The sequence below is a fragment of the Rana temporaria genome, chromosome 2 (genome assembly GCF_905171775.1).
Source record: "Rana temporaria chromosome 2, aRanTem1.1, whole genome shotgun sequence".
NCBI classification, from domain to species: domain Eukaryota; kingdom Metazoa; phylum Chordata; class Amphibia; order Anura; family Ranidae; genus Rana; species Rana temporaria.
In genome coordinates this window covers 134,313,899-134,327,892 of record NC_053490.1, presented here as the reverse complement: position 1 = coordinate 134,327,892, position 13,994 = coordinate 134,313,899, and the positions used below count along the sequence as shown (strand labels likewise).

The window sequence follows — 13,994 nt, the reverse complement described above, 5'->3', positions numbered from 1 at the left end:
CCACAAGCATGACACACAGAGGCAGAGGCCTGATGGGACTTGTAGTTTTGCAACAGCTGGAGGTCCGCTAATTGCATATCCCTGCATTATAGGGTAGGGCCACCATGCACTATATTATAATATACATATCCTTTCAAGATAATCAAATTACAGTAGTAGGTAGTTTAGGGCATTCCAAATGTACTCATTAATGAAAAAGTGTGCAAGTATAGCTATTGCAGATTAGGTGGAAGATGGTAGATTCTATAAATCACTAGGTTTACTTTTTTTAATCTCAGTATTCAGGGGGCTGGGACAGAAACTATTTAATAAAATCTTATTGTATGCAGTGAAACGGATAGAGGTGCTAGGTGAACAAGCAGATTAAGGCTAGGAACAGTGCACAGGACAGGCAAACCTGATTGCTGCACTGCAAAAAAAAATAAAAATTAAAATGTCTACCGTAGCGTGCACATAGCCCCGCTCTTCTAAAGTGTGCTATTTTTGCATATGAAAAGTCGTTTCACCAACTACATAGCGCCCCCCCAGAGATTGAAAAAGTAAAAATAGCTCATCACACATAAAACACCCTCCACAGCCGTAGCATGCTCACCTCACTCCTCCCACCGGACACAGATGATAACTTATACATATATTTTTTTTTCAGCACTATCAGATGTGAAATTAAATAAATATTTGTTTAAAAAAAAAAAACAACAAAAATAAACCTAGGTGTGGTTCTGAGCTCTTATGTCCCAGTGAGCGCACAAAGTTTTGAGACTCATGTTCAGTATACAATATGTGGACTTTGGATTGGCTGGCGTTGATGTCCTATCACGGTCTCTCCCTTTGCAGCGTAGCCAGTATGTGGTCATCACGTGTGATGGATTTCATGATACATGAGATCACGGGGAATGGGTGTTTCTGGACCATAAGTCTTCCCTGCCCGCCTCTCAAAAGCCGCAACCATTTGCTTCACAACTTCATCAAAAAAGACGGCGGCCAGTTGGGAATGCAGCAAAGAACGAAACTCAAAGGATATCTGGAAGGTTTAAAAGAGAAAAAAAAAAAATTAAGAATATACATAAAACACATGCAACCATTACTAATTAACTCAACTGATCTAAAGACATTACATTTTGATTAGGCTTTGTATAATTTTCATATATAAAACCATTCACCTTTAGTAGAAAAGAAAGCAGGACGCAGATGCGCACGTGGAAAGCATCAACACAGATCAACATTGCAGTCCACGCTTATCAGAACTAGATGCAGCCTGCTGCACACAGAAGGCTAAAAAAACCTTGAGATTTTAGAACCACTTTAAAATTAAAGCATAATGCTACCAGAACACCCATTTTCTGTATTTATCATTTATTCCAAATTGCATACCCCTTTTCTTACATGCGGAGGGCGGTTATGCTTCATTAAGCCTATGCCATGCAACTTCCTCCCATTCTGCTCAATATATAACCAGATTCAGCCTTCTAAGGCAGGTTTGAACAGGTCTGGTGGCTGGGAGAACGTCTTTGGTCAGACATTGTGCATTAGAGTAATAGCTTGAAGTGCATGCGTTTAGGATTAGCTATTCGCCCTTACAAATAAGTAAACAAAAGGCGATTCTAGGATTACCAGATGACTGGCAAAAAGGAGCAAGGACTGGTAACCAACAGCTATACCTTCAAGCTATTCTATCCAGCCAAGGCTTCAGATTTTTATAAAGTGTTACTAAACCCAGGAACCTGCATTCACTATATCTGGTCTCCCACAGAACCTTAAAATGCAATAGTCTTAGTAAATATAAACTGCAAAATACCTTTTCTCATCAGCAGTATATAGCAGTCGGGTGACTTCTATTGGTGTCTGGTTAAAACTTGTAGGAGTTTTCATTCTCCTCTTACTGTCCTATGAGGCTGCATGACCCCCTGACCCTCTGTCTGGACAGTGCCGATTTGGAAGTGCATGTGATCAGCACAGGGCCAGAGAAAATAAACACTCTCGCAATACACACAAAACTGAGCATGTGCACTTTGCCCCCAATGCTCTGTTCTATCAGCAGATGGATTGGGGATAGTAAAAGGGGAGGATCAGAACAAGAAGACAGGATCAAACAGCTTTTTCACACAATGCTGAGGATTAACCCCTTAGGTTCCTCAGGGAGTCTACCAAGCATGTAATTTTAGTTTAGTTTAATGCATATACAGACTGATTTTGCTGTTGTGGGTTGTGCAACTCTGATTACAGTGAACCTTTCAACCTATGACCAATTCATTCCAAATTACCTAACCAAAATGATCAGGAAGAAACACAACATTGAAAGTGTACAGGGGAATACCAAAGCATTATGTAAACAGTATAAACAGAAAATAAAATACAAAAAACATTTCACATTAGTCTAGGACAGCAAAACACAGAGATCTACCCCTCTTGGTGCCCAACCTGCGACCCTTTGGCACTTATTGTAGGGCACTTGGAGCCCCCTGTAGACAGTAGTGTGTCTTTAATGGCATGGTTAATGTATAAGTGTACCAGAATGTGCTGAGCAACAATGCAATGTCCTACTTTTTGTTAAGCCCACACCATTACAGCACTTTAATGTGAACTGAAGAAAGAGGACGTGAGGCAAATTGCTTTGTTCTTGTGTGTGAATGTGCCCTTAGACTGTGTTGGGCAACATGTGAGTAGCCGGTTACACCAGGCTCTCAAAAGTTTTAAATGACCAATTTCACTTACTTTTAATGTATTTATATACATCTCCCTGTTCAGTACCAGTGGGTGTTTTCCTAAAATTATAATGCTTAATACCTTCTTTGCAGAGCTCTGTTGTCCGGTCATGTGACCTTCCTCCAGATGTGAATACAGTGGGAGGGGCCGAGATTTGAGGAGACCCTCTGATGAATGCAAGCTGGCTGAGAGAGGTCACAAGACTGCATAGAGGAGCTCTGCAAAGAAGGTATTTAGCCCTAAATGGCCCAGTCCTCTAAAGAGGAGTACAATGGCCTATTAGGGGTAGAATTAGGAAATGTATAGCCATCTTTACTTTGGAGATCTTCCTACGCCACAGAACAAAGCAATAACCAGACTGGCTGCTTAGCGCCATCCTTAAATAAAATCACTTTGAAAAACAGTGTTGTCCAGTTCAATAAGGAACTATGAAATATAACATACCGAAAAGTCTACTGTGCAGGTACGAGGTTGGCCAGAGACGCCAGGACTAAAGCGCCAAACGGTTTCCAAATGGTTGAAAAGTCGGCCATCTGTACATATAGCCTAAAAATATAAAAACAAAAAATCAAATACTAAAATTTGTGGTATTCATCTAGACAATATGAACATTTAAAAACCACATAACAGTCTCCCAAATACAATTTAATAACCGTGTGCTTTCTTTATATGTTGAAAATATATCGGTTGATCCTTGAGTGACTCATTCTGCCTGCCTTGCGGCAACTAAATGCAGGCGCGTCTAGACTCATGCTCTGGATCGGTGGGGGGGAAATGCCATGTCTATGGCTTACTGTGCCCCTTGATGCACCCTAATGCCTCTGTCACAGGCAGCATCCTCTCAAAGGGAGAATCAAAGCTACTGACAGTGGCTTTCAGAGAGCCTTGCTGTCATTTGTTTTCTCACCAGTCCTGCAAAAGCAGATCAATACTAGGCTCTGAGCCCCTTCACCCCTAGTGCTCATATCACACAAGACAGAAAGTATTCATAAATGAGCTCATAAATCACTGATTAAAGTTATTTTTCAGGCATTGGTTGGATAACTATTCTATTGTAATAATCAAGTGCAACTGTAAAAGGATGTTTTTGTTTTTTTATTTGGCACTCTGTGGGTTTACTTGAGCTTTACGTGCATGTCCAGACATAATTTGCTTAGTTTTGGAAAGAGTAGGTAGGTAAAGAATTAGAAGCCGTTGGGTTTTTACTGCTATCCAGTGCTCCATAACAGATTTTATTCTACTTTTTATATCTCAGTGGCAACTATTTTACAAGACCGGAAATTAGATAAAATATGCAACAAAAAGCTGGTGGGGTTTTCAGCCTTCCCCTACTGTACTAATAAAAATAATTGTGTTTATTCCTCCCTTCCTGTCAGGCTGCACATACAAAAAAATAATAATAATCGTGTTTAAAGTACGATTATTCCCCAGCTGTAACTTTCCTGGCCTGAAGTAATCTTTAGTAATATGTTCTCTTCTCACGTCTTGTGACCTTGAAATCTACCTTACCCCTTAAAAAGAAAACCATCTGGAGTGTATCCAACCTGGCAGTGACCAATTTAGATTCACGAACAGAAGAGACGATATCAATATAAATATTCAGATGTTACACACACACACACACACACACACACACCCCAATATAACCTAAAAACAGTCATATATGATAGAAATATACACCAAATCTATGCTACCAATATTATATACAAAATTGACTCAAATGCCTGCCAGGAGTTTAGTCACACAAAATTTGACAAGCAAATCTCCACAGTATGGTTACCATTAGTTCCTGTTTTGAGGGGGTCTGTCCCTGGCAAAAAATCATCCCCAGCAGGTGCAAGGATCAACATAGTAATCTTCATGCGCAGGTGCCAACCCTTGGCCACATGCAACTCCATTTGCACTTCTGTCATTGTGACTACATTTGCATATGCGCAGAAATCCCTCCTGAGAGGCAGCATGGCCTTCCTTTTCTCCGGCACCACCCCAAGACTCGCACTATACAGGGGCCCACATATTGTGCTTGCACCTGTGCAGTGAAGCTGGCGAGTTAGAAATAAACATTTTGCCTTATCTGTAAATTCCTGGTCTTGGAATACAGCTGGATATTTATAGCCCTTGGTTATAATATGCCATCTTCAGATGGTTAAACACACCCCTTCCAAGAACTAAATGCTACATGAATCATTTGCCTCTACTAAAGATGGCCGCAGCCAGAAACGCTAGGGTTTTTTTTTTTTTTTTTTTTTAAAGTGATTTCTCAACAACATAAAGCGTGGAGATATGGGTGGATGGGCGAGTTTGCATTCAATTTAAAATAAATTAAAATAGTGTTTTTGGTTTGTAGTGTTTAGATGCAGTGAAGAACGGCTTTAATCAGAGCCAACAGTTTGAACCGGTCTTAACTTTTAATGTTGGAGGGGACTTCAAGGTCTAGGAACCATAGGCATGGACCACAATTCTGGATCTGTATAGCACCCTGCAATTAACTACAAACACTGCACTGTGTGCCGAGGTGAGCACCCACACAGGATCGAGTTCCCAAGGTTTCACCAAGGTTGCTTCTATTGCTGTAGTAGAAGGCAGTGAAGAGGTTGATTGAAGGGTAGTTTGAAGCATTTAAAGAACTAGTTGAGCATAGAAACTTCTCCATAAGGGAGACTAGGTCTATCACCTAAAAAACACTAGCAAAAAACTGAGGTCCCACAGAGTGGGGTAAGATTATTGGACAGAACCCCAAAGGGTTGTGTCCAAAGGCTATAATCCAGGGTCTACGAATATTCAGCTTGTGTCCTATACCATAATGTTAAGATAAAGTTAACTTTATAAAAGTATATTCTCACTGGGCATTACATACTCCCAACACCTGCACCCTGGGCATTGCATAGTCCTGACCCCTGCACATAGTGTGTTACTTATTCTTGGTGCAAAGCAGGCTAATGTTTTATTTAACCACACGGCTTCCCTTCCACTGTTATCGTAATCTGGCCTTATCCAATTTGCTGAGGCACCCTGCATCATTTCTTTACTCAGTGCCCAAGGCATTTTGTTCTTACACTTTGAATGTTTGCTTCGTGCTCCAAAATTCTGTGACCTATTGTTTGAGAGAAGGGTTGCAAACTGGTGTGGATTTGAGGTTGTGACTACAAACCAGGGTGTGGTTTTTGTGGGTGTAGTAAGAAGGGCATCCCTGGATATTTTGAAAATCTGGTAACCTTGGCCTACAAAGAGATAGAGTGCACTAAGGGCATATATGCCCTGCTACATTTACAAAAAATGTTTTTACTCATTTTAAAATTAGCATGTCAGTGTGGCTGTGTATATGTTGCAATACCCATACATGTTACCACATGTGTTAAAAGGGATGCTGTACTGCTGTACTAAATGAACACTTACAAATATAATTTTTTTTTAGTCTAGTCTCTATACTAGAACAAAAAGACAACTAGTGAAGCTAGAAATTTTGATCTGCATACTTGCTACTGGCCAGCAGCCAACAAAGTAATGAAGTCACTGGATCAGAGCATCACAGCCAAGCAATTAGCTCAACAGTGACAGCCAATGTGTTTCGCTCTGTAAAATGTTAAAATTAAATAAAAAAAAGGGGCAAAGAAGAGTAGTTGATTTAAAACCAACACATTCACAAAGCTAGCAACCTAGTCTAAAACTGAAACATGCTTGTGCATAAGGGTGCCCAACTTCACTGCGTGTATAGTTGCCCATACACTGGCAGGTTAGGCCACCCAAGGCTTCTTTCCAATAGGCAGCCCAGTATTCAACAGACTTGGCCATCCATGGCGATGGCTTAATTTTACAGGGTTGCTGGGTGCCAAAGAATACCTTATTCAACTGCATCAATTCTTTTTGAGTCAACACACATGCAGATTTCTGTCAGTCTTAAATGAGCCTCCCCTGTTGGTAATCTATACACATATGTGCATGTAATAATTATTTGCAACAGACCAACTATTAACAACTGTCCATAAATGAACTTGTATTACCTCTGAGTACCGAGTTCAGAGAAATTAAATGAAACACTGTACATTATACACACACACACACCAAATAATAGGTTTAGGATAAAAAAATAAAAATTGATACTTTGGGGTATGACTGACCAGGGGATCTGGATCCCACATTTTGACAACCTCTAGTGGACAGAACTTGAGTTGGATGATTTTGGCATTTTTGGGCAGGTAGAATGATCACCGAGTACCTGTCATCGAGCTCATAACATGCATTTGGGTACATGGTTCCTTACACGTCAGAACAGACTATTTCAATGAGACCTTTGAGCTTTTTTGGCAAATTACATTGCATGTGGAAATTAGAAAGAAAAAAAAGTCCATGTGTAAAAAATGACTTCTGCTGGCAACAGATTTTCAAGGAATGATGCCAACAGCAGCAGGCTTCAGACTACTTTCTTACTAATGACTTTATCAGACTATGTTCTGTAATAGAGCAACAAGTGGCATCTACTCTAATCTCAGACTCTGAATAAAATGTAGAATAAGACCTACTCAAAGAAATGCATGTATAGGATTTGACATCCTTGTAAATTTTACTCTTCTAATGGACAGCGATGTAGACATAATGAATTCACTTACTTTTACTAGATGAGGGCGCACCAGCGTGACGATGGATGTGTATTTCTCCATGATGGGTGGAAAGCCAACTTCCAGCTGTGCTCTTACATATCCTGTGCGCTGGGAGACAACAGTGGACTTTTTACACCACGGTACGAATAGTTTGTACTCTTCCACATTAGACACCACTTCATACATGTCTTGCATCGAGTAGCTGGAAATAAGATAAAAGTTCAGTGACATATTTTCATTTCTCCAGTTTGTCTTGTGACTCACAGCAGCAGATGGAGTTTTACAAATGTACTGTATGTAGTCATTAGGGCCTAAGCAAGTTTAACTAAGGCGCATACAACATTTCTTTTTAGCTTTGGCTAGAGAACAGAAAGGTTAAGACCATTGTCATTTTTTTTCTGCCGTCTGCATCCCATCAGGCAGATTTCCAATCATTACCTGTCCCAGAGATACCAACAGGAAGTGAGACGAGATCCCTCCAAAGCAAGAGGACCTTCGAAGCTACCAAATTTCTTCCCCTCATCTCCTGTTCCTTTAGGATTGTTCTACTTGAGACAATGGTCACCAGGGACCAATATTGAGGGCGAACCTACCCAGCAGAGACACAGACAGCAATAAAAACCTGACAAGGGTTTCAACCCTTACCTAAATCGATTCAAAATTAACAAAAGGTTTTAACTTCACATACACTTTAACACTAGAAAAGCTATAGCACAACCTCAAAAGTTGGGACTCTTTGTAAGCACAACATATAAACAAGACAAAAATGGGACATCTACCAAAACCCCAGCAACTGGCCTCCCCAGTTAACAGATATTTATACAGTGTTGTTAAAAGTAGAGGGGATGCTACACTGTGGTAAATAGGACCTGTCCCAACTACGAGACGTGTTGCTGCCACGATTGTCAAAATTACCTTTTTTTTCCCTTAAAATTGTAACTTTCCTCAGTTTAAACATTTGATATGTCACTTATTTTACAGTGTGAATATAATATGGGTTTATGAGATTTGCAAATAATTGCATTCTGTTTTTAATATAGATTTTATACAGCGTTCCAACTTTTTGGGGAATTTGAGTTGTAAAATATAATTACTGCAGTCAATACACACACACAGTTTATAAGCATGTTTTAATCACTTTTTTCTAGATTTGCATAAAGTTATTATTAGGGTTGTCCCGATACTGAGCATTTGCACGAGTACTTGTACCGATGCCTTAGCCGATACCTGGCAGAGTCAGCGGGCAGAGCGTCGAGCTGGCAGGGAGTGCAGAGTTCAGGGCGACCAGGGCCTTCACATTCGGTCGCAGAAGTGACGATCCGTGTTGCCGTCAGAGACTCATCTTGGTACACCCTGCACTCGGCCACAGTATACCAGTAGTGGACATCTTGTTACACCCAGCCCATATAGTTTGGGCTGGGTGTAACAAGATGGCCACTGCTGCTTTTATGCGGCCGAGTGCAAGGAGTACCAGGATGGGCGTTGCAGGCAGCCTTCCTGGTACTCCTTGCACTCGGCCGCATAAAAGCAGCAGTGGCCATGGTATTTTAGTGCCTGCCCATCAGTGTTCATAAATGTCACCTATCAGTGCCAGCCAGCCGTCAGTGCCATCTGCCAGTGCCAGCCATCGGTGCTGCAGATCAGTGCCACCTAATCAGTATTGTTTTGAGAAACTGTCACATGACATAAAAAAAAAATGTATCGGTATTGGCGAGTACTTGGAGAAAAAAAAAAAAAAAAAAAAAGTATCGGTACTTGTACTCGGTCTTAAAAAAGTGGTATCGGGACAGCCCTAGTTATTTTAAAAATAAACACTGAAGAGCCTTTTAAGGCCTCTTGCACATGATACTCCTGTTTGAGCATCTACTTTTTCAGATTATTATTTTTTTTGGTATATATTTGCGTGCATTTTCATGCATTTTGGCGTACATGCGTTTGCAAATTTTTGTGCAAATGTGTGAAAACTTATTCTCGCGTCCTCCATCTGCACAACATGCAAATAGGCATTTGCTTGACGAGTAAATTACTGACCAAAAAAGCAGGTTTTTTTTCGATTTATCTTTACCAAAGAATGCAGAGCGCTTGTTTATGCGCCTGTGTGCAAAAGCTCATTACAATTGGAGCTCAGTCAGTCAGATCCATACTAAAGAACAATGGTTCAATGTATTAAAGCTGGAGCAGCCACAATAATGAGCATCTGTGCATAGTACCCAATCAGCTTCTATCGTCAGCTTGTTATGGTCATATAAGCCTCGTACACAATCAAATTTTCCACAAAGCGTCAGACTTTTGTCCGCAGGGCGTGTGCCTGGATTTTGTCTTGCATACAAAACGGCACACAATTGTCGGCTAGCAAACACGAACGTAGTGACATACTACAGGTACATGGTTTTTCAGCTCTTTTCAGCCCCACCCTTTGGGCATCTTCTGCTAATGTTGGGTTTGGTGACCATTGCTTCCGAGCATGCGTATTTGTACTTTTGTCTGGATGGACTTGTGTACACACGATCGGAAAATCTTAAAGCCTGCCATCCAACATTTGTCTGTGAAAAATCCGCCAATTGTCCTATGGAGCGTATAAACAGTTGGATTTTCCGCCAACAGCCTGTCACGACACAATTCCCGTTGGAAAATCGGATCGTGTGTACGAGGCTTTAGTCTTGGTTTAAACCGATTCAGTCAAGGATTTGCAGCAATTTCTGTGCGTTTCCTGCACTGCTTCACAATAGCACTCTGTTCAAGCGAACCACCGCAAATATCAATGTTAAAGTGGTTGTAAAGTCAGGATAATAAAGCGCTGCCATCCCCTCTGTTTTAGCAAGAGCTATAGCACTATGGGGGTTATTTACTAAAGGCAACTCCACTTTGCACTGCAAGTGCAGTCGCTGTAGATCTGAGGGGAACATGAAAGGGAAAAATAACACAGCATTTTAGCTTGCACATGATTGGATAATAAAATCAGCAGAGCTTCCCCTCATTTCAGATCTACAGTGACTGCACTTCCAAGTGCACATGTAGTTAATTTACCTTTAGTAAATAACCCCCTACGTGTCCTTTTTTTTAAAATTCTAATCGCAAGTACCTTATCTCACAGCAATAATTTGTTGTCAGTGTCTTTCCTCTGCTCGGAAGAAGAATGCAAAGGGAGGGGCTGAGATAACCCTCTGACATCAGCCGGCCAGCAGAGGAATGTTATGTGACCGCTGTGATACAAGGAATTTACAATTAGCATTTTAAAAGAAGGGACACCTAGTAGTTAGGATCTTGATAAAACAGAGGGGATGCAAGTTATTTTTTAAAGGGTATTTTAAGTGACAGGGAAGAGCAGTAGGGGGAGGGGCTGGAGGAGATTGCCCTCACACACAGGTATCGGAACCAACAGGCTAGGAGGGAGGGGGAGAGAGTGATGACAGAAGCACGTAATCTGACCACTGTATCCTGGATCAGGAGCCATGATTATTGTGGTCAGCAGAGATAGGGGGACACAGGAACAGACAGTATCAGCCAGGTATTTCACATCATACAAAAAGGGACAAAACATGGCACAAGCACTGTGCTATTTAACATGCTTTAACAGGAGCAGGATATAGATATTTATCTAAATCAAAAATTTGGGTTTACAAACGCCTTAAGTTAATGACACCGCAAAACACAGGCAAAAAAAAAAAAGTGCCTGTCCCTTTTTCGTGCGGGTGCAGTGCGATTTGAGCCATACAAAATGAATAGGCTTAAATCGTATTGCAAAGAATTGCATGCGATTTGAACAGGAATGCGGTGCGATTTCTGTCCAAATCACATGCAGTTTCCCACACCGCATTAATGTGAACCAGGAATAAAAATGTAATCTGGAGCAGTTGTGCCTCACAACCAAAAAGCTTCTGTTTGCTCCAGTTTTGATGAACTGCCCTCACTGAGGGGATTATTTGACAGCAGACCCTGCCCACTGTCAAAATACCCAAACGGTGCCCAAAATCAACCGGATGCAGGCGCTGTTCAGCTTGGAATATTCCACCTAGCTCCTTTGTCTTTTCAATTGAGGGATGTTTGGTGGGATGGATCCAACAGGCCACCCGCTGAGCGAATTTTGTTCTGCGTTTTCCCAGCTTTGTGAATGCACACACATATTCAAACACCCTGCACAATTGCTGCAACAGGAGAGTAGAGGTGAGACAATGAAATAGGAGGTTGTTCATACAATAGGACTGTGTAAGCCCTGGCATTGCCTATATTTATCCCCAAAACCTCCCTCACCCCAACAAAAGCATTCTCTTTGTTTTGTTACTTTGTTCCTGTAGGGAGAAACCGTTTCATTACTCCCTGCGACATCACTATGCTAATAAAATTCTTGCAGAGACAGCTGATGGGATGTCCGTCTCTGCTGATGAAAACTACATCTCCCAAGAGCCCTTCCTCTACACACTGGATGTAGGTAGGCTCTTGGGAATCAAAGCAGTAACATTGTTTGCCAAGATATCAATGTATGCATGTGGAAATGGAGATACACAAGAATTCTGCAGTCTACAAAGCAGAGCCAACAACACTGTCTGGGATTTCAGTGTAGCAAAGGCAACATGTCAGACTCAGAGGTTACTAGGAACAAACTTGATAGAATATATATATATATATATATATATATATATATATATATATATATATATATATATATATATATATATATATATATATATATATATATATATATATATATATATATATATATATATATGTTTTTTTTTTTTTATAATAATAAAAAAATAAAAATAAAAACAGGGAAAATGTGCATGTGTAGCAGAGTTGTAACAAATGACTTCTGTTATTTTGCTACTTGCATACAAGTCAGAGGTTGCCGAATAGGCAGATTATTGTGAATTGTGTTAAATTATTTCATATCAGATTAAAAACATATTTTGCAAGAGGGGCAGCTGCATATTTACCCAGTGACACAAGAAAATATATATAAAAAGGGATTCCAAATCATGTACATCACTTGAATGCAAACACATGATGAAGCCAGAAACAGTCAGAGAAGCTAGATAATCATTGCTAATCTGTCCATAGAGAACAGCACCAGAGCTCTATTAGGTGGTGTTTAAGTGGTATTGAGGGTCTCAACATTACTAAACGTGACAGAGCAAAAACTGTACCAGACAAGTGTAGTCGGGAAAATAAAAAAAATCATCTTCTGCCCACACAATGCTGACATCAGCTGATTAGTAGAACATTCAAAAGCTTATCAGTATCTACCACAAATATACCCCCTCCGGCTCTAAAATGTAGTCAGCAAAATGTCAAAAGCACTTTCATTTTCTGTTTCAAATCCACCTGTATGAACTCTAGAGTCCGTCTGCATTTATGGGACATTTCTGTGTATAAATGCATCCAATAATTTGAAATGGGATAATGTATATTTAGTTAGGGGCATTCTACTTAAGTAAATTCCCCCTCATTTCTAGTCTAAATGCACCAAAAACACATGTTATACAATAAATGTGTAAACTAGGGTTGTCCCGATACCACTTAAATACCGAGTACGAGTACCGATACTTTTTTTCAAGTACTCGCCGATACCGAATAAAGATACTTTTTTTTAATTTCAGGTGACCGCAGCACATGTGTCAGTAGTTTTTTTTTTATCTTTAACAATTTGTTTTTAGTTTTTTATAATTTTTTTTAATTTATAATGCTCTCTTTTTTTAAGGGGGGGGGGGGGACCATGTCAGTGTGTTTTTTCTTTTTCTTTTTTTATTATTTTCTACAATAATTTATTTTTTTATTTTTTTAAATTATTATTCTTTATTTTTATTTATTTCAGCCCTGTTGGGGGGCTTTGGTGAGATATCAAGGGTCTTAACAGACCTCCGACATCTCCCCTTTGAGACAGAGAAAGGGGCACTGATCACTGACTGTCCATTCGGAGCAGTAAGGAGACGGATTTACCGGCTCCTACCCCGCTCTCCATCCTGACAGTTCCAGGAGGTGGAGGAGGAGCACGAAAGGGGAGAGAAACACATCGGGAATACACTATATAGCGGTGATTGGTGCCTGTAATTCCCCCATGCACTGATCACCCCTGACAGTACAAGTATCGGGTGCATTTGCCAGAGTAAAAGTACTCGGGCAAATGCTTGGTATCGGTATCAGGACAACCCTAGTGTAAACGCAGGTACATTTAAAGGCAAGATCAAATTATGGAAAGTATGTTATTTAATTCCCAGATCAATTTCTTTTGCACTTAAATAAAACAAATGCAGAAGCCCCATGTGAATGACAGCACACCAAAGGAAGAGATAACATTCTTTACATTTTTATTAACCTTTTCCCACCATAATGCCTATATGCGACCAACTCAATGGGGGTCTGTGTACTGACACCGCACATTGACCGAGCGGTCACAGCTCTCGCTTTGGGAGCCAATCATGTAACTCGAAAAACTGCTTTGTCTCCTGGCGCCAATATTTTCTTAAAAGGGCCACCGGGAGGCAACGGTGAGGGGTGAAAGAAATCTGAGCACCAGAGGTTAAGAAAAACTTTTACGGATTTTACTTCTGCATTAACTTAGCTGGTTCCTGTGTGAGGTTAGGCAGGGATGTTGACAGTGAAGTGACATATTAGAAAGCAAAACTGCAATGACTTTTCATTAGAATTAAAGCGGTAATAAACTCAAAACTAAAATGTTTATATATTGCAGCTTAC

General features: G+C 40.4%; 1 protein-coding gene across 1 annotated transcript in view; it reads right to left on the bottom strand.

Annotated features, from left to right (window-relative positions):
* Positions 1 to 416: 416 nt before the first annotated feature.
* The window catches only part of COQ10A (coenzyme Q10A), a 35,708-nt gene continuing 22,130 nt past the window's right edge, over positions 417 to 13,994 (bottom strand). The window contains exons 3-5 of the mRNA XM_040341127.1: positions 7,311 to 7,503; positions 3,148 to 3,249; positions 417 to 1,021 (exon numbers count right to left, since the gene is read on the bottom strand). Coding sequence (XP_040197061.1) covers positions 854 to 1,021; positions 3,148 to 3,249; positions 7,311 to 7,503 — 463 coding nt within the window. The 3' untranslated portion in view covers positions 417 to 853. The remainder of the gene's footprint in view (positions 1,022 to 3,147; positions 3,250 to 7,310; positions 7,504 to 13,994) is intronic.